Source organism: Emydura macquarii, unplaced genomic scaffold (genome assembly GCF_026122565.2).
Source record: "Emydura macquarii macquarii isolate MOO-44397 ecotype Brisbane River unplaced genomic scaffold, CSIRO-AGI_Emac_v2 contig_705, whole genome shotgun sequence".
Taxonomy (NCBI): Eukaryota; Metazoa; Chordata; order Testudines; family Chelidae; genus Emydura; species Emydura macquarii.
Genome location: NW_027130842.1, coordinates 10,781,292 through 10,800,410, shown reverse-complemented (window position 1 = coordinate 10,800,410; position 19,119 = coordinate 10,781,292). Strand labels below are relative to the sequence as shown.

At 41.9% G+C, this 19,119-nt stretch overlaps 2 protein-coding genes and 1 non-coding gene across 4 annotated transcripts in view; all 3 read left to right on the top strand.

The window, feature by feature from the left end:
* The window catches only part of LATS1 (large tumor suppressor kinase 1), a 35,486-nt gene extending 34,997 nt beyond the window's left edge, over positions 1-489 (top strand). The window contains exon 9 of the mRNA XM_067542392.1: positions 10-489. Coding sequence (XP_067398493.1) covers positions 10-59 — 50 coding nt within the window. The 3' untranslated portion in view covers positions 60-489. The remainder of the gene's footprint in view (positions 1-9) is intronic.
* A 3,020-nt stretch (positions 490-3,509) lies between these two features.
* TRNAG-GCC (transfer RNA glycine (anticodon GCC)) lies at positions 3,510-3,580 on the top strand. Its single transcript has one exon. It is a non-coding gene; the product is annotated as a tRNA-Gly (tRNA).
* Positions 3,581-3,899: 319 nt separating this feature from the next.
* KATNA1 (katanin catalytic subunit A1) overlaps positions 3,900-19,119 on the top strand; it is a 36,203-nt gene continuing 20,983 nt past the window's right edge. The window contains exons 1-2 of one of the 2 annotated variants that reach the window (XM_067542385.1): positions 3,900-3,987; positions 18,395-18,568. In XM_067542385.1, coding sequence (XP_067398486.1) covers positions 18,398-18,568 — 171 coding nt within the window. In that variant the 5' untranslated portion in view covers positions 3,900-3,987; positions 18,395-18,397. Of the gene's footprint in view, positions 3,988-16,393; positions 17,864-18,394; positions 18,569-19,119 lie in introns of those variants that run through there. The other variant, XM_067542384.1, reaches the window with a different exon arrangement.

Genomic DNA, 19,119 nt, shown 5'->3' with positions numbered 1-19,119 from the left:
CCTGCTCAGGATCTACTTATTCAGTGGACAATGAATGGATACACAATCTGTATAGATAGACAGTACATCATGGACAACAACTTTAAAGATCATTACTTTCCTTGAAGAGCTAGAGCAAGTGCAGCGCTCAAGTTATGAAAACCATTCCTACCATCAGAATGCTATCCAAACATAGGACCATTGACTTTTTCTGTGATAGTCTTCAGTTTAAAGTGCATATCTAAAAAAATCCATGCTTTACTAAAGAGGTATGTTATATGCTAGTTCCTCTACCTGACTTAGACATCTTTTGGCTTGAAATAAAATATGCAGATATTTTTGACGTTCATGAGTGGCTAGTGATCAGAAGGGAAGTGATCCTTCACTGACAGGTTAAACTGAGCTCAAAATAAGCACAGAGTTTTAGAATACATTCATAGCTTTAATTTGATAGCAAAATACATAAAAAACAAAAAGCAAGTCTAATACTGTGTTAAACAAACTAAACAATACAGGGAAAGATTAAAAAAAATTGAGAAGATATGGAAAGTGTTTTTTTGCTTGTTTCATTTAAATTAAGATGTTTAAAAGCAGCCTTTTTCTTCTACATAGTAAAGTTTCAAAGCTGTATTAAGTCAATGTTCAGTTGTAAACTTTTGAAAGAACAACCATCACATTTTGCTCAGAGGTATGAATAACCTCCATTCCCAAAGTGTTCATAACTGCAGTTCCATTATAGTGAATCTGATTTCAGAAACAACTGACTACATTACCTAGAGGATGAAACCAACTGTTACTAGCTTTGAATTATCAACTGAGTTAAATACAACTGAGTTCCCCTTAGTAGATAGTCACCGGTTTGCTGTACTGGACCCAACCTTTAGATTCCCACATGCAAGCTCCTTGGATTTGGGTAGTGACTGATCACTATCCCTATCTTTGGGTCACTCAGGCACATTGTATTGGTGCAGACCCTGTTTCTGACACTTGGCGATGGGACCCTGTTGTCCTGCCACTTAAAGCCTAGAACCAGTGCTTCAGCACCCCCCCCCCCAGTAGCTTATACATGTTCTACTCAGAGGTCAACCCTCATAGGCACGCCAGTTTAATTGTTCAGGGATCATGTAACAGTTAAAAGAAGGAACACACAGTCTTTGCAAAGGAACTTTATAAACATATACACATTTTACTCTCAGAACCATAAAAATTTTACAGATCTATGGAAAAAACAAATACCTAAATGCAAATCTTCACTTAGCCTGATCTCAGTTTTCTGGTTTGGGTCTGAGGTCCATCCATGTTCAAGGTATGTGAAGACTCCCCTGCAGCACATCCCTGCTGCTAGTAATAGTCAGCGCCTTCCAGACAAAAGCCCTCATATATACTGACTTGGTCCCTAGCCACATTGTGAGACCCCCTAGTTCACATACTCAACACCTCTTGGTTCACATGGTAGGCGAGGTAAACCAAAGACACATCATTAGCAAGTCAGTAGTCCTTGGAGTCTGGCTGGATCATCCTGGGTTAGCTCTTGCAGGTGAGGAACGCTCCTTTCTCCAGCTTTGCTATGCATCTTCTTAGGCTATGCGTATATCAGTTCAAACTGGCTCTTGATGCAGTGTAGGCCCATGCACAAACTGGAAGTTCTACTCCACAATGCAGGTTTACAATCATAAATGATACAAAACAAAATGGAATTAATAATATTCGCAAACTCTCACAGTGGTTCCATTAATTTTAGAGGTGCTTTTGCTGGCTTTGCATATTTTACTGAAGCAATCCAGCAAAAGAAAGAAATGTAATTGCTCTGCTCTGAAATGATTAATTTAATTTTAAAATATTATTTTTACATGTTTTATTCTAAGAAAATAATTTCAACTGGCATGTAAAGAAACTGGAAAATGGTCAGGGGTTTGCTAAAGGGAACAGAGCACTGTTGCTCCTCGCTTCAACTTTAATAGGATCCTGTCTGCACATTTTGAGCACTAAAATCATTGATTTAGAAACTTAATCAGCTCAAGCAAAATCAAAATATGGCATTCAATCTCAAATAAGTATATGCTTTGGGGGTTTCACTGATTCAATTTAATACAATCAGCCCTATAGCCCCTGAGTGAAGCTGGCAATCCTATAGAAAATGATAAAATTACATAATTATTCCTTTACATTTAAGATATAGGGGGCAAAAGAAATTTTGGAGGATTGGTAGCCGTGTGAGCATAGCTCACAACTTGGTCACATCACTTAAAAGTTTTAAACGAAGAGATTATTCTACTGGGCCTTCAATTTCAGGCAATATAACAAAGATTCCTAGTACTGAAGTTGAATGGAGCTTGCTTGATGCAGCACTTCCTGATGAAAGGTGCAGAGCAGGCATAGCTGATATGATGTATGTTAAGTGACAAACAAGGCTCAGGCTCCATACATCCTGCCCCCCAGAAACAATGTGGGGAAAGGTAAAAAGGATACATCACACATGTCTTGCTGTGCCACGGGACTATAATTTTTCAAAGTCCCTTCTTCCTAAATAAGAATGTATTCCAATGATTTAACAATTTAAACCATTATGATGTGATTTCATTGCCATTCAGTCTGACTTGATTAAAGGGATATTGCCAGGTTAAAAATGATGTCCTCTAAAACATAAATTCTCTTTCTTGTATCACTCATAGATTAGCTTAGTAATGCTAATGATTTTCAAAACAACTTTATATTATTTATATTTGCTTATATATCTCACTCCACAGGAAATGAAAAGGATTTAGTTTTGCTTTTATTTATAGCAATTTTCTAGCAGATTTCACTTTTAGGTTCTAATGCAGGAGCACAGTGCTGCAATATACAGTTTCCAGACACTACAAGGTATTTTTAAAAAATTCCATTGCATTTTTATGAATATCTTTATTTGTCGTGGGCTGCCTAAACATTATGAAAAAAAAATCTAATGTCCACATCCTAGAAACAACTGAGAGAGAGGGGAGTGTGTGTGTATATATATATATTCCCTTATCAACAGTTTATGAAGTCAAGGCCAAATCTAAAATGATAGTTCCCCTTTAAACAGAAACGTTTGAAAGAGACTTAGCTATGCCTATCTGAGCACACTATGCCACAAATTACAGAAGAGAAACATTGTAGCAAAAATTTGAGGTGCATAAAAATGTTCATTGTAATTTGTTTCTGTAGGGTAACAGGCAGACATTTGCTGGTTTCTTTAAAGCAAGTGACTCTCTACCCCCGGTAGCAAAATGAGAGCAGGCTTTAAGGATTGATGGTTAAATTTACAGCCCATGCACCATTTGGTGGCACCAAATCTTTGGTTTTGATTTTTTTTTCTTGCATGGTTTGTGGATGGTCCAGAGCCAAAAAAGTTTTAAACCCTAGTGCTAGTCCTGAGCAAATTGTTAGTGTTATCCAAAGTGATCCCATAGTGATTTGCACAGGATTGCACTGAAGCAAAATTATTGGAAAATAGCTCAATGAGAGCAACACAGCTGAAGGAGGCATAGCTAGGCCTTTTCCTCACAGTTGCATTGGTGGTTCAGTGGTAGAATTCTCGCCTGCCACGCGGGAGACCCGGGTTCGATTCCCGGCCAATGCAGTTGAGTGATTTTTTTTTTTTTTTTTTTGGTTCAAGTTCCACAAGTACCGGAGTGAAGAGGGGGCAGACACTCCTCATTTTTCTCCATTGAAGGGACGGCGTGGACGCCAGAGGGTGACGCATCACGCGCTGCCCAGCAGAGCCCCACCCCAAGCCCTGAGGCGCAACCCACAACCAGCCAGGACCCCCGCCACCACTGTCTGGGGGAGCGCGCGCCCCGCGCCGGGAAGTGACGTGACCGGCTTTGCCTTCAAACGGGCCATACAGGAGAACTCGACGGGTAGTGGGCGGGGCCGGCCCGAAGTATACGTCACGGGGGGCGGGGCGAAGGGGTGGAGCCGCTGGGAGCGGTTCGCGGGTGGCGCTGCCGCCGTTACGGCGGAGGTGACGGAGGAAGCTGAAGGCGAGTGAGTGTCAGCGCGTTTCTCACCCCTCCCCCTCCCCCCACCAGGAGCTCGCGGGGTCTGCCCTGCCCTGCCCGCCGTTGCCCCTACGGGGTCTCTCACCCCATATTCCCGTTGCCCCCCACCCCCATCTCCAGGGGCTCGCGTCGCCCTCCTACCTCCCCCCACCTCACCCCACCCCCGGTGCCGCCGCGCGCTGAGGAGGAGGGTTGGGGGGGAGCTGCCGGGCTCGGGCTGAGGCGGGGCAGTGCGTGTGCGGGCGGGCCCTCGCCTTGCCCGGGGTGGGGAGGTCGCCCCGCGGCAGGTGCCTCCGGGCGGGCGGGCGGCTGCAGGCGAGTCGTCGGGCGCTTCGTGCCACGGCGCCGGCTCCTGGCTGCGGCTTCGCCAGAGCGTCGGGCCGGGTGTGCGGAGCGCGGAGCGCTGCGGGCCGGGGCTCGGTCTCGCTCAGCCGCTGAAGGTGCGGATCGCTGCCGGGGGGCGGGAGAGCGAGCGCGGTAGGGGGCGAGTGGGTGAGACCCGGAGCGATTCCCTTGTCACACGGGGGCTTTGGTCCCACCCTCGGCCATTCCCCCCCCTCCACCCGAGCAGGTGGGTCCCCGCTGTTGTGGGGTGTCGAGGTCGTGTCTGAGAAAGCCAGGACGGCGGGGAATCTCCAGGGAAAGCGTTTTTGGTGTGAAGTGGAAGTCACTTGAAAACAAACAGGTCGGAAGTTCTCTCTGCCTGGAGCTCTTCTAAATATTCCTGCGGCTGGCTCGACAGTGTTTCCAGCCTGCCTCCCTCATTTTGTATCTCAGATTAAGGCTTTCTGCTAAGTAAGCCTTTATCGTTTCAAGTGAGGCCTCTGCCAATAAAAAGGATCATGGTGAAGCAAAGGCTCCTTTTAATCCTCCCCCTCCACCCCCCATCATTAGTTGCTATTAAAATATTTGCTAATTTGACTTCTGTTCAAAATTCGCCATCACAGCAAAAGTGTAATTAGTCTGATAATGGATTTTAAGTCATGTAGTTCTCAATTGAAGATCCTCTAATGCTTAATTTTATTCCAACTGTAACATCTAATAGCAAATACCAAAACAAGATATTAAGGTGATCCCAACTTTCATAGCATCCTGCAATCCATTATAATTCCTGACATTATTAAAATCTTTTTAAAGACCGAGATCAAACTGTATTTTCTATAATGTGAGTTGCTACAGTAATTGCCATTATTGTCTATACCAGTCATACTTATAACAACTTGTAACTTGTAGTGTGTAGCTCTTATCCCATGTGCTTTTTGTCCTTCTGAAAAAGTAGTTTAAAACAAGAATGCATGTGCAGATGTATGTCCCTTAGCTGCCAAAATGGAATAGTGTATGAAATTAGGTGCATGTGTCTGCTCTCAGGACTCCATGCATTATGTATTCTGGATTGTGCTTCCAATTCTGGTTTTTTTCCCCCTGGCTTTTCTGAAATGTGCCAGTGGCTTATTTCCTAATAGACAGAATTGGTGTGCAACTTTAAAAAAAACATTTTATTCAGGAACAGTCCTTTTTATTTTAGTAATTGAAAAGGTCTGTGTTTCAAGATTGGTTGCCTAAATGGATGTCAGACCCTCAGAGGTAAGGCATTAACAGCATTCTGTACTGACTCATTTGAAAGACTAAAACTTGAAAGGAGAAAATAGAAAAGGACTTCTAACACAAGTACCAAGTGAAAATTTTTCTGCGTAAACAGAAAAGTATGTTTGACTCATAAAATATTAATTATACTTACTGAGCTTTCTGGTAGAAATACAATAAAGAAGTGAGATCCAATTTATTTGTGGATACCACATAAATATACAGTTGCCAGACTTAATAAATCCGCTTCCTCATATTGAGGACCCTCATGAGACAAGAGGGTGCTAGAGGACTTTACCATCATTTTCTGCAGAATTTAAACCTTTCTTTAATAAAGTTCCTAGCTCATATGGTTAATAAAACTTTCTGAATGTGAACTGATATCAGGGTTTTCCTGAGTATATATCATAAACTGAAATAATAGAAACTGCATAAGGCCCTAAACCTGGTTCTAGCTGGCTAAGTATTTCTCTGGACCTGGAAAAAAATTGTTAATACTCTTCATAACATTGGAACTCTTCCATTAATGTTACTCTGGCCCCAGGACTGTCTCCAGCCCACTTGTGGTTCACAGTTTATGGACAGAGTAGCTGGTGGATCCACGTACTGTATTGGATACACATACAATCTTCACATAATATATTGAATACCCTTGTAGAACTAGATTTGATTAAATTCTGTGTGTTGAGGGGTAGAGAGTGTTCTGCTATTACATAGACTTCCCAAATCTTGTATGGTGGAATTGCACTTTCTTGGCTGCTTGAGGGCTCTTCCATAGAGAGAAAAGGCGTGATTTGTCCTTAATATGTGTGAACTACTTCTCTTAATCTCAGGGATTAACAATGGCATTGCAAAGCCAAAGCCTCTTTCTTTATTTTAAATTTAAATCTTGCCTCTCACAAGTGCTATGTGTCTGAAATTGCCAGGAGCCTTCAACCCGTCCCCTCCCTGCTGGACATCCCAAAGTCTGGATGCTCTTCAAGTATTTAAGGCAACTGGGCTAAAGTCTATGGCTAGTGTGACAGGATGATTTGTCAAGAGTTGTAATTGTATTTCTATATCAATAATCTCTGGGAAATCCTATGCAGTGTGTTCTGAGTAGGTTATTCTAATTCTGAAACCTTTTTGGGGATTCAGCATAGCATTACATTGAAGAGGGCAAATTCTATTTGGGTTCTTTGCATTGTTTCCTGCCTAGTGGCGACTTTACAAACTCATCTTCACCTTAGTGGATGGCTGTCTATAGATAATTTCATAGAGTACAAGTCAGAGAATGGTTCTAATTGATAAAAGTACTATGTAGGCTAGCTGCTTTTTTATCTTGTGTGCACAGTGTTTCTAGATATTTCCAAGTTAAAATATTTTGTCTAGTACAGGGGCTGATTTTCTTTACTTTATTCTAGTCGGGTCATATATTTGCATACGATTCTTTGTATAACAGAACCAGTCTGGGACAGTTCTGAAAGAAAATGTGTATGTATTCTGGTTCAATAACAGTAAAGGTAGAGAGGAAATAGTATTACACAGTCCATTTAATTCATAGCAATTATTCTTGTTCTTTAAAAGATACTGTAGAATATAGTGCTCTACTAAAATGGTGACAAGGGCATTTTAAATACCTAGGATGAATGTGTTATCCAACAATATAATTGAATAAAAATTGATAGTATAACTGTGATGCAAAAATGAATGCCTTGGTATTTATGAAAATCATCAATCTCAAAAGAGCAGCATGTCAAGCTCTAGGACTCAAAATTTGAAAGAAAAATTACCTGCTGCTTTGGCATTTTAAATTAGGTTATTTGCCAGGATATAGGTCTATACTACAATTCATGGTGTGATTGCAGCAGAGCATACCTCTATTAGCTTTACCCATTCTAGTACAGCTAAAATTAGCAGTGAAGATGCAGCAGTACAGGCTTCAGTGCAGGCTAGCAAAGTGAGCGAGTGCATACCTATTTTTCGCTTTATTTATCTGTGCTGTAGTCACACCTGGAATTGCAGTGTAGACATAGCCTTGATTACAAGGTAAACATTGGGTAGCAAATAGACTAAATTCTGCTAGTAACACTCTAGTGTTACCTCTTTAGCACCCACAGCTAAATTGACAGCCCTCAGATAATTTTAGGAGAAACACCTGAGTTTTGATGAAACACAAATCCACTGATCTAAATGTCTCTCTTCCTACTGGCATTCTCTGCCTATTTTGTTCCTTTGCATATTGCTTATTTTCTTCATTTTTCTTTAACTTGGAAACTTCATTTAGTAAGTCAGCACAGAATCCATCTTCAGTGTCCTCATCCCTTTTCCCGGCTAGGCATTCCATGCCTTCATCTCTTTCCATTCAGGGATCATTCATTTCCTTTGTTTCCTCTCTGTTCTTTGCTACTCCCCATATTTAGAAGAAAAAACACTAATATTGTTGAACTATTTGTTCCCCTACACAAATTTATCCTAGAGAATGCCTGCCCTGCTCAGTGTTCTGCACTGTCTTTAGTGTATGTGGCTATGCTGTGTTTCCTTACTCTTTATTTTGAAAGCCTAGTTCTACATTAGTAACATGCCATTACTTGATTTAAAATATTTATTAGCATCTTGCTTAACTTGTGATTGCAGTAGGTTTAGTCATCAGTTAAAATTCATGGGACAGGCAAACAGGTGTATCTGGTAGGATGAGCACACATGGAAAAGCTTGCCCTTGAATATCACTATTAAAACCTATGCTATCTGTAGTGATCCTTGACAAACCTCAGGCATTTTCTCCTACGTAAAAAGAGACGGTTACATAGTTTTCTTCTGAAAACTTAAGTTAAAGCTTTTTCCTAAAATCTAAATTAACTATCATCAACTCATGTTATGCAGCTGTGATTAAAAAAAATAGACAAGAAAGTTAGGCTGTATAAGAAATGCTATAGGGAATAATATGGAAAAAATGTCATTATGTGAATTAATGGTATGTCTTCATTTGAGACATTGCATGTAGTACTTGTCATTCCATCTCAGAAAGGATATAGCAGAATTAAAGGGTGTTGAGAAGGATGATGAGACTGATTTGGGGGCATGGGAAAACTCTCACATGAAGACACTGAAAAAACTGGGATTGTGTCTCAGAAAGGAAACACATCAGAGGAAGTATGATCAGAGGTAGAACTGGTGCTACTACCCATGCTTCAGGTTGCCCGACAATTCCCATTTTAACGCAGTGTTTATACTTGCGTATAATGTTGCTGAACTTTAACTATTCAAGCTGAAATTTCTCCTGTTGGTTATCAGCTTCAAGCTGAATTTTTGGGAAAATTTGAGTCAAAATGGTACAGCCATTTCCAGGAACAAGATTAGGGAATAATAGAATGTTTTGCCCATCTTCAACTAAATTCTTGCTACTGTTCATTGGAGCTCTAGCACCGCTATGCTTTGGAGCAGGGAGTTGAAATTTGGTTGGGGGGGGGAGAGGAAGGTCACCTGAGTGTCAGGGATGTGCCTACTGTATCCTCTGTGGAAATTTGCCCAAACTTGGCCAAGTTATAAGCCTCTGAGAATTGAGATTTTTTTTTCATGTGTTCAGTGTCAACTAGTCAGTTTTGCACCTAAATTCTTCAGAGTCCAGCTGTACCAAGCATGCCTTGTCCCAGGGCTGAGAAATACTTTCCCTTTAATTGCTCCTCCCTGATGCTCATGGAGCCACTATGGTGCTGGGCACAGGAACTGAGCAGGGAGACTCTCTTCTATACTTTGTGCACAGTGATTGCACTGGTAGAGCCATGTAGTTTGAAGGAGAAAGAAGCAGCAACACTGGAATGCAGAAAGGGGGTAGAGGGGAGGGTTGCAAGAGCCAGTGGATGTGGGGAAGCACAGGAGGAGCCAAGGAGACAGGAGCCAATTGGGGTTGGGTGTGAGCAGAGGTGACTGGGGTTATATAGGTTCAGAAGGGAAAGGGGACAGAAGCCACAGGTAGTGGTTTGGAGCAGAGTGGGACTGACAGGCTACAAGAACAAGGGCAGAAGGGTCTATAACCACCAGAAAACACTATCCTACAGAACCTGGAATTGAACCCAGGAGTCTTTAATCACTGTATTTCTCTGCTGTCAGTAAATACTTTGACAATGGATTGTCCAGCTATGTTTCATTCCCCTCTGACTGGTCCACAAAAGTTAAAAGTTGATTACTGCTACCTCATGACTCATTCCCCTCTAATGGCTAGTCCACAAAGGTTAACTGATGATTACTGCTACCTGCTACTGTGTTAGCTTAATGGGTACAGTTCTGTATTGTGGATCTAAAGGTTAAAACCCTGCTGATGACTCAGGGTGGAGGTCGTTATGGCGCAACACAGTTCAGTTTTTGCTTTAGTCCATGCTTTAGAAAAACAACCTTACATTACATTAAAAATGTTAAGGTTACAAAGCCAAGCATTCAACAGTTAGGAATTATCAGAATTAACTGTTGCCTGTGTACTCTTAATTTGTCCCCCTTATGTGTATGTATTATGATGGTCTTTAATTTCATGGGCATGTATTCTTTTTTGTAGGACCCCTGCCTCATTGAGTGCATAGGATGGAACAGGGTCCATGGATGAATAAGGCATATGTAGTGAGGGCAACTGACTGTCTGTGAGACCCCCCTACCTTATTTGTTGAGAATTTGGAAGGTATGAATGAGGTCAGGAATTACAGAGAGAGAAAGAATGGCCTCATGGCTAAGGGAATTGAATGCTATCCCAGAGAAATGGATTCTATACCTATCTGTGTCACAGAGTCCCAAGTAATGTGGAAAGTCACTTAAATGAAAGTTTTCATAGTAGAGCAATACTTGTGTGTTCACTTTCTAGGTGCCCAATATGAGACATCGGAGCCAAATTTGCAGAAATGCTGAGTGCTCACAGCTGCAATTGAAAACAATAGGAGTAGTGCTTTGAACATATATAGTGCCATAAAAATGCAAAGTACTCTGAAAAGTCAGGTCCTAGGTGTCTCAAGATGGATACCCAAAATTAGTGGACATTTGACAATTTCAGCTTTAATCTCTGTGCCTCAGTTTGCCATCTATAAAATGGGTATAATACCACCTAATCCCAAAGGGACATTAAGAAAAATTAATTAATGTTTGTGAACCTCCCATATAGGGTGGTGAGAGCACCATAGAACTATCCAGGAATAAATTAATAGTCTTGTATTCATGTAGGGTTTGGATGGTGTGTCCACATGTTGAATGTGGAGGAAAAATGTTGAATACCTACTTCATTGAGGCAGGGATCCCATGGAAAAATAGCATGTGACCATACTATACTAGGGTTTTTTGCCTTTTTCGCCTTCCTCCGCAGCATGGAGCATGGATCACTTGCTGGTTGATTCTCTGTACCTTGAAGTCTTTAAATCATTATTTGAGGATGTCAATAACTCAGTCTTAGGTTAGGGGTCTATTACAGGAGTGGTTGGGTAAAGTTCTGTGGCCTGCGTTGTCCAGGAGATCAGACTAGATGATCACAATGGTTCCTTCTGACTTTATAGTCTGAGTCGATGTAGTTAAAGACTACCATAATTCATATACATGAGGGGGCAAATTAAGGTTGCACATGAAAGCTTAATTCTGGCATTTCCTAACGTAAGTGTTTATCTTTGCAACTTTAACCTTTTTAAAATTTTTAAATGTAATAGTATATAAAATAATGAATGGTGCAGGGAACATTGATTTGTAGCGTATATTCTTTCTGTGTCGTCATAACACAAGAACAAGGGGATATTTAATTAAACAGATACATGGCAAATTAAAAACGTTTTCACATAATGTATAATTAGATTCAGCAACTCTGTGCCATGGGATATTAAGGCCAAGTACATGTTCAATCTCTCCGAGTTTTGCTATTTATATGTATAATAAGAATATCCAGAGTTTTCATAGTTAATGCTAATAAAAAGTATTGGAACTGAAAAAAACCCTCACATTTCAGTGTTTAGGTAATCTATGTTAGGGTTTAGGATGATACCTTAATGGGGGCAGATTATCCCAAATTTGTGTACTATATGGGCTTTTCCACCTTCCTTTGAAGCATCTGGTTCTGGCTACTGATGGAGACAGAATACTGAACTAGATTGGCCACAGGTCTGATCCAGTATAAAAGTTATATTTTGAATTTCAGTACAAACTGTTTTTAAAACTCAGATTTTGAGAATTGTAAAAATATTGTCAATTATGATCTACTTTCTAAATATATGACATAATAAGATATTCTTGTTTAGCTTTTAGAGAAAAATTTTAGAAATGGGGTGGTGTTCAGATGTCATAGGGCTCATATTCGTATATATCTTATTTCAGATGAGGTAGACAGTTCTATTCTGAGAACAAGACCAACCGAGGTTGGGGAGGATTCTGTGTGTACCTATTTGTGTGCTTCACATATTGAGGCTCTGTCAGTGAAATCTAGGCATGCTTGGGACCTCGCTTAGTGGCTAGCATTTAAATTTCCCAGAGTCAGTGCTTGTCTTCTACTCTTATTATGGGATTAGGAGATAAGGTAAACTTTCCAAGTATATCAGCAAGGTGACTGACAATTTACTTTTATTTTGTTTAAATTATGATGCACCACTAATCCAAAACTTCTCTGTACTCAGGAAATAATGACAAACCTAGTGCTATGTCAAATAAAGAACCAAATATTGTCACACAGTTTATGTGAAAAACTTCATCAGTTTGCCTAGCAATTTTACAGAAGATGCTTTACGCTTGACTGATGTCCCATTTCTTGATTTGGAGCTGTGCCAATACAAAGATACTAACTATTGTGTAGCTATTTAAAAAAAAAATCTTAGAAAAGACATTTAAATTTGTTGGCAGCAACTGCAGCATCTTGAATGTACTTGCTGCTGTTTTCCTGTGTTTCTTAAATATTAGTTTTTCAGTTCTCTTTCAAATACCTGTTTTCCTTTGTAAGTATTTAAGTCCCTCTTTTCTGTGCATTGAAAGATGCATGTTTTTCATTCTGCTGTTACTTACAGAGGCACCAGTTGCATATACTTTGTGCTTTGACTCTTAACGCAGTGCAAATGTTTATGTTCGCAGTATTTGGATGGTTTTTCTCACTGGAACCCCTCTTCCTTTCTATTTTCCTCAGTCCTATAATCAAATGGTCTGAGCAGCAATTGTGATCCTTAAAATTCAGAAATAGATTAAATGTTAATCTCCATGCTTCTTGTGCCGGGCTCTTGCATCCCAACTCGCAACACTTGGGTTGACATTCAAAGCAATGCACCGTGGGTAGCTATCCCACAGTGCAACTAACCCCAGAGGCTTTTGGGAAGCTTGTCATCCTCCCATGATGCAGCATGCCCTCTCCCACTCCCTCCTTGTCCCAAACAAACAGCAAAAGTTTTTTCGCGCCGTCTTTCTGTGCCGCACACACTCCATTGCCGGAGAGACATGGAGCCCACTCAGCTCTGCATTATCATTGTGAGCATCACAAATACATCATGGCTTATCCTGCAGTATTTTTAAAGGGGAGAGCGGAGCCACAGCACAGAAAATAGCAATGTTACTGAGGCCACCCTGTTACAAGCATAGAGCGGAACAATTCCCATTTGCTGCAGGCTGTCATGCATCATCTTCAGTCCATGGAGCGCCCGTTCTGGTCCCAGGAAACAAGCACAGACTGGTGGGATTGCCTCATTATGAAGGTGTGGAATGATGAGCAGTGGCTGCAGAACTTTCATATGTGAAAGGCCACTTTCTTTGAACTTTGCGTGGAGCTGACCCCAGCCCTGAAGCAGGTGAATACTCACTTGAGACCAGCTCTGACAGTGGAAAAGCGAGTGGCCATTACTCTGTGGAAGCTGGCAATCCCAGACTACTACCGGTCAGTTGGTAATCAGTTTGGAATCAGTAAATCCGCCGTTGGAGCTACTGTGATGCAAGTGTGCAGGGCCATCAATAAGCTTCTGCTAAAAAGGGTAGTGACTTTGGGAAATGTGCAGGACATTGGATGGGTTTGCCACAATGAGGTTCCCAAACTGGAGAGGGGGGCAATAGATGGCATGCATATCCTATCACCTATCCTAGCACCTGACCACCTTGCCTCAGAGTACATAAACTAGAAGTATACTTCTCAATGGCGTTGCAGGCCCTTGTGTATCACAGGGGATGTTTCAGCAACATCAATGTGGGGTAGTCTGGAAAGGTGCATGACGCACACATCTTTAGGAACTCTGGTCTGTTCAATAAGATGCAGGCAGGCACTTTCTTCCCTGACCAAAAAATAAATATTGGGGATGTTGAAATGCCAATAGTGATTCTGAGGAATTCTGCCTACCCCTTGCTCCCTTGGCTAATGAAGCCCTACACCGGACACCTGGACAACGAGAAGGAGTGTTTCAATAACAGGCTCGGCAAGTGCAGAATGGGGGTGGAATGTGCATTTGGGCATTTAAAAGCCAGATGTCTACTCACTAGGCTTGACATCAGTGAAACGAACATCCCATCAGTTATGGATCACACAGCATGCATATATAATTTGTGTGAAATGAAAGGGGGAAAAGTTCCCCCAGGGTTGCGCCATGGAGGCTGATAGACTAGAAAAGAGTATAACTTAACATTGTAAAGTCACTGTGCAAGCAACTGTGGTTGCGTGCAGTTCTTAAAGGGGTCATTGCATCCTTTTGCTCGCCTCCACCAGTGTGGAATGCAGCACGTACTTCCCCCTGCTTAGTCTCCTCCTAGACTGCTTGGAGGTGGGGGCTGATAACAAAGGTGGCAGAGCGTTTTGGAGGGCCTGCAGAGGGACTCTGTCCTGCCACTGCTCTTCCTGAAACTCTACCAGATGCCTCAGCATGTCGGACTGATCTGTCATAATACTCAGCATCTCCTGTTGTGTATCACACTCTTGAACATATGCAGATCTTCTGTGTTCCATGTCTATGCCTAGTTTTTCAGACAAGGACATCCTCCAGGCTCTGTCTCAGCAGCCCTGGAGGCATTCATTAGTTCGCTGAACATGTCATCCCACTTTTTTTCCCCACTTCCTATTCTGGGAAATCTTCTTCAGCGGGAGTTTGGCAAGGGGGGCTGAAGGCCGAGGTGTCTACACTAAGATAAGCAAAGTACAAAGTTGCCATTGTTAGCTGACCCAAAGTAGTAAAGAAAATGTTACAATGTAAAAAGTACCCCCCTTCATGTTCACAAGGCTAAGCCAGACTCGCATTCCATTCTGTACATCTCGGAAGGGTCGGACTGGCATTACAGACATGATAAGCAAGGGGCCCTTGCATCTGTTATAGAGAGGCTTCATTAGCACTAAAATCCACAATCCACACTTGAGCAAGAATAGGGATCACCGGGCTCCCCTGCAAAGTGCCAAGAATCAGTTTGGGAGGAGGTGGGTAGAACAGATTAGAGGAAACGGTGGGTGAATTTTAGCAGTGGAAAATACAGGGCAACCAGTGTCCTGATCCATAATGCCCAGTGCAACAGTACTAGGACTAGGAATAGTCTTGTGGAGGCAGCCAGGGGTCCCGTTCACAGCAGAGGAATAAAACGGAGTGACTGTATTGGTCGGGTACTTTAAACTTGCACCATCTTCCCTAGGTCACCATGTGTGATATCAGTCTCCTGAGGGTAACACAGGTGGAAAGGGAAGATTTGCTGCAAGCATTGGGATACAGGCCTGGCCCTTATGCTGCTAAGCTGTGTTCCACAATGATGCCTGCTCATTTAATAGCAGAGTGGTGGGGGGAAAGTATCCTGCCATGGTGGAAGAAATAAGGCTGCCCTCCCCAGAAACCTTCTGCAAAGGATTACAGATTACCTACATGAAAGTTTCCTTGAGATACCCACAGAGGATTCTCGGAGCATACCTCTGCACATTAATGGTCTGTTCCAGGAGTAACCCTCCACTGAAGTTTGCCACCACCCTGTAAGACCGTCCCCTCAAAACCACAAACTCCTTTTAAGAAGCTGGACTGGGGACATAACCATAAAGAAAAGATTTGCCCCACACACTCACCAGATGTGCCTGCCTTTGCATCTTGATCAGTCCCCCTGTCTTGTGTGGCTGGACTGCTCTGGGGTAACCAACAGGTCCTGGCTCTCAGGGAGAATGGATACTCTGCTCTCCTGCACCCTGCTATCCTCCTCCTCCACAGAGTCCTCCTCATTTGTCCTGAACTGGGATTCTTTGGAGGTATCTGCTGCATAGTGGCACAGTGGTGGGGTCACCACCGAGAATTGCATGCGGCTCCTCATAAAAGCGGCATTTTTGGGTGAGGAACCAGAACAGCTGTTAGCTTCTCTAGTTTTCTGATAAGCCTGCCTCAGCTCTTTGATTTTAACGCAACACTGCTATGCGTCTCTGTTGTGCCCCTTCTCCAACATGCCACAAGATATCTTCTCATAGATATCTAAATTTCTTTTGATGGCTCAGAGCTGAGCCAGAACAGAATCTTTGTCCCCCAGACCGATTAGATCCACGATCTCTGGTCGACTCAAAGCTGGAACGTGTTTGGGCCGTGCAGTCGCCATGAGAAGTTCAGCTACAAAGCTCTCTCCATGCTGTCTAAACCGGAAATGGACATTAAAAATTTCCCAGGGCTTGAGGGAAGGAGCCATTTCCTACTTACGTGGCCACATTACAGCAGAGCATGAATGTCCAGAGCAGTCACAACAGGGCATTATGGGATGCCTCCCAGAGGCTAATGGCATTGATTTACATTGCGTTCTGCCTACACTGATGCAAATTCACCCCATGGAATTCAAAATCACTGCTACGCCACTTGCAGAGGTGGTTTTATTAGGTCGACTTTTACTGCGCTTTAAATCAACAGAACTTACGTGCTAGTGGAGACACCTACTTTGGGGGTCGACATAAGCAGCGTTACGTTGACCTCCATTGCCAGTGTAGACCAGGCTTCTATTTTACTAGATTAAGTTTTAGATTTTTAGATTCACTTTTCACTTTTATTTGCTTGTAACCGTCTCTGTCTTTATCTCACTTGGTATCACTTAATCCATTCTCTTTTGTAAATAAACGTGTTTTGTTTTCATTATAAATCAGTGTCACACAAGTTCACTTAAGTGCATGCTTCCAGAAAACTAACAGGTTGGAATGTTTTTCTGTCTCTGTAAAGGCAGCAAACCTAACACTTTTCTGTAAAGGTCCAGTGGAAGGAACTGGTCCCTGCAGTAAGATGATTTTTAGGGCAAGTGTGGGGGTGGAAGAGTACTAAGGTCAGCATGCCAGGGGTAACCAGGTTGGACAAAGCCAGGGTGAGGTGTGTGTGTGTGGGCTGTTGGCAGGCTGTTGGGTCAGAGCTCTGGATCAAAGCTGCACAGCCACAAGACACCCAGGGTTACAAAGAGAAGATGGTGACCCAAACCCAAAATATCACACCCACTACCTCCAGATTCTTTTATCTGAAGGGATGGGGGGAAAAGGTAGAGAGGAGTGTATTCAGTCATGGCTCCCAAAATCATGTAATCTTGGCACACTTGCATGTGTGCTTTACAGTAGGTTCTACATTACAAAACTTGTGTATTAAGTTTAACATACCTCTGTGGTTATGGACAAGTGTAATTGATTTGTATTTTATATTGACCAAATAGTTTTTTTTTTCCCAGTGTGAAACTCTTCTTAATTAATCTACTCCATGAATCCCTGCTAAACAATTAGATGATTAGGATATTGTCACGCTGGCTGGATTGGGGAGAGGGGCACTTATTATATTTTTTTTAACATCAATACGTCAAAATCATAATAATTCATGTGATATACGCCATGTCAGGTACCGTTAAAAAGTCTATATTGCTAAGTAAGATGATAATGTTTATGTTCATGTGTTATATGTGTAATGGAAGTTATGGATATGTTTGTATCTATATTTCAATTTGTACTGTGTTTCTGGGTGACACCCCAGACAGGATGGCTGCAGCACTAGCCTGCTTAATGGCCCAATAAGGAAATTCACAGGTACAATGGGCCCAGGGGGAGAAGTCAGGGATATACCGGATGAGTCACCAGGACTTACTCATGTGACTCTGGACTCCATCTTATTCCTATACATTTCCACAAGCAGCATGGCAAAGGCCAAAGCACATAAGAGGCAGCTGCACCACATCCATTTTGTCTTCGGTCTTCAGCCTACCTCTGAATCAACTCTTCTATGACTGACCTGAAGCTGTGAAACAAAGGATTGAGATCCATCCAGGTACTGGATGTACACCAGAGGGACTATATAAGCCTGCAAACTCCACAATTCTACTAGAAACCTGATATATATGGACTTTCCAGTTATTTGTATGTATGTGATTGCTTTAATCCTTTAACACTTCTTTTATAGTTTTTCTTTCTTTTTATAATAAACCTTTAGTTTTACTTACTAAAGGATTGGCTGGCAGTGTGGTATTTTGGGTAAGATCCAGACTTATATTGATCTGGTACTGTGGCTGACCCTTTGGGGTCAGGAGAAACCTTTTTGGTAAAGAGTATAGAGTTTTAAATAACTGGTCTCTTTACTGGACCTAGTGGTTGACTGGGAGCCAGAGACTGAAATGCAGTAAAGGGGACTGTGTATATTTTTATTTTGGCTTCTTGATGACCAGTGTGGGGAATCAGAAGCACTGTTTGTGGCTGGTTGGGAAGTCTGACTTCAGTGTCACCCAGTGCTGGGAGAATCTGCTCTCCTTTTACAGCCTGCCCTGACCTTGGCATTTTCAGGTGGCTACCCTAGACATGGACAGATATATTTAATTATCTGGAAATTATTTCAAATACATGCTTTGACTTGTATTCTTGTACTGAATTTTCCGTATAACTGTTTAATTTTTTTCAGCTTATGTTGAGTATGAGTCTTGTTATGATTAGCGAGAATGTAAAACTGGCCCGTGAATATGCCTTGCTGGGAAACTATGATTCTGCAATGGTCTACTACCAAGGAGTACTTGACCAAATGAACAAATACCTCTACTCTATCAAAGATACATATCTGCAACAGAAATGGCAACAGGTGAGCAGTCCTGTTTTGCCAGTGAACATTTTAATGGTAAAGTATTAAACTAGTATTGAATAAGAAATGTAAAAATACCAAAAATATTCCCTGGTCATACTGCTATATATTCTTATTTAAGACTTCACTGGCTAATTTCTCTTTCTCGGGCCCTTGGCAAAGTAAAAAGTGGAGAACAACACTGAGTTAGTATTGTACTAACTTGTCTGCCAGTTTGATGTTTAACTGCATTGATGAGTGCCCTGGTTACATTTAAGTTTATGAAATTCTTATCACTCTTGTTGTTATCAGAGAATTTCAGTGGTGTAGTTTTGGCTGTCTAATACAGTGAAAGTTAAAACCCACATTTCACCTTGATGTATTGTAAAGCCTTAGCCTCCTAAGGGTAACCCAGTCTTTTTTCATTGCACCTTCTCTCTCTCTCTCTCTCTCTCTCTCTCTCTCTCTCTCTCTCTCTCTCCTCCCCCCCCCCCCCCCACACAAATTTGATGTATATTATTTCATGTTCTACAACATAAATAGCACTTTAAATGTATTTGACTAATTTCAAG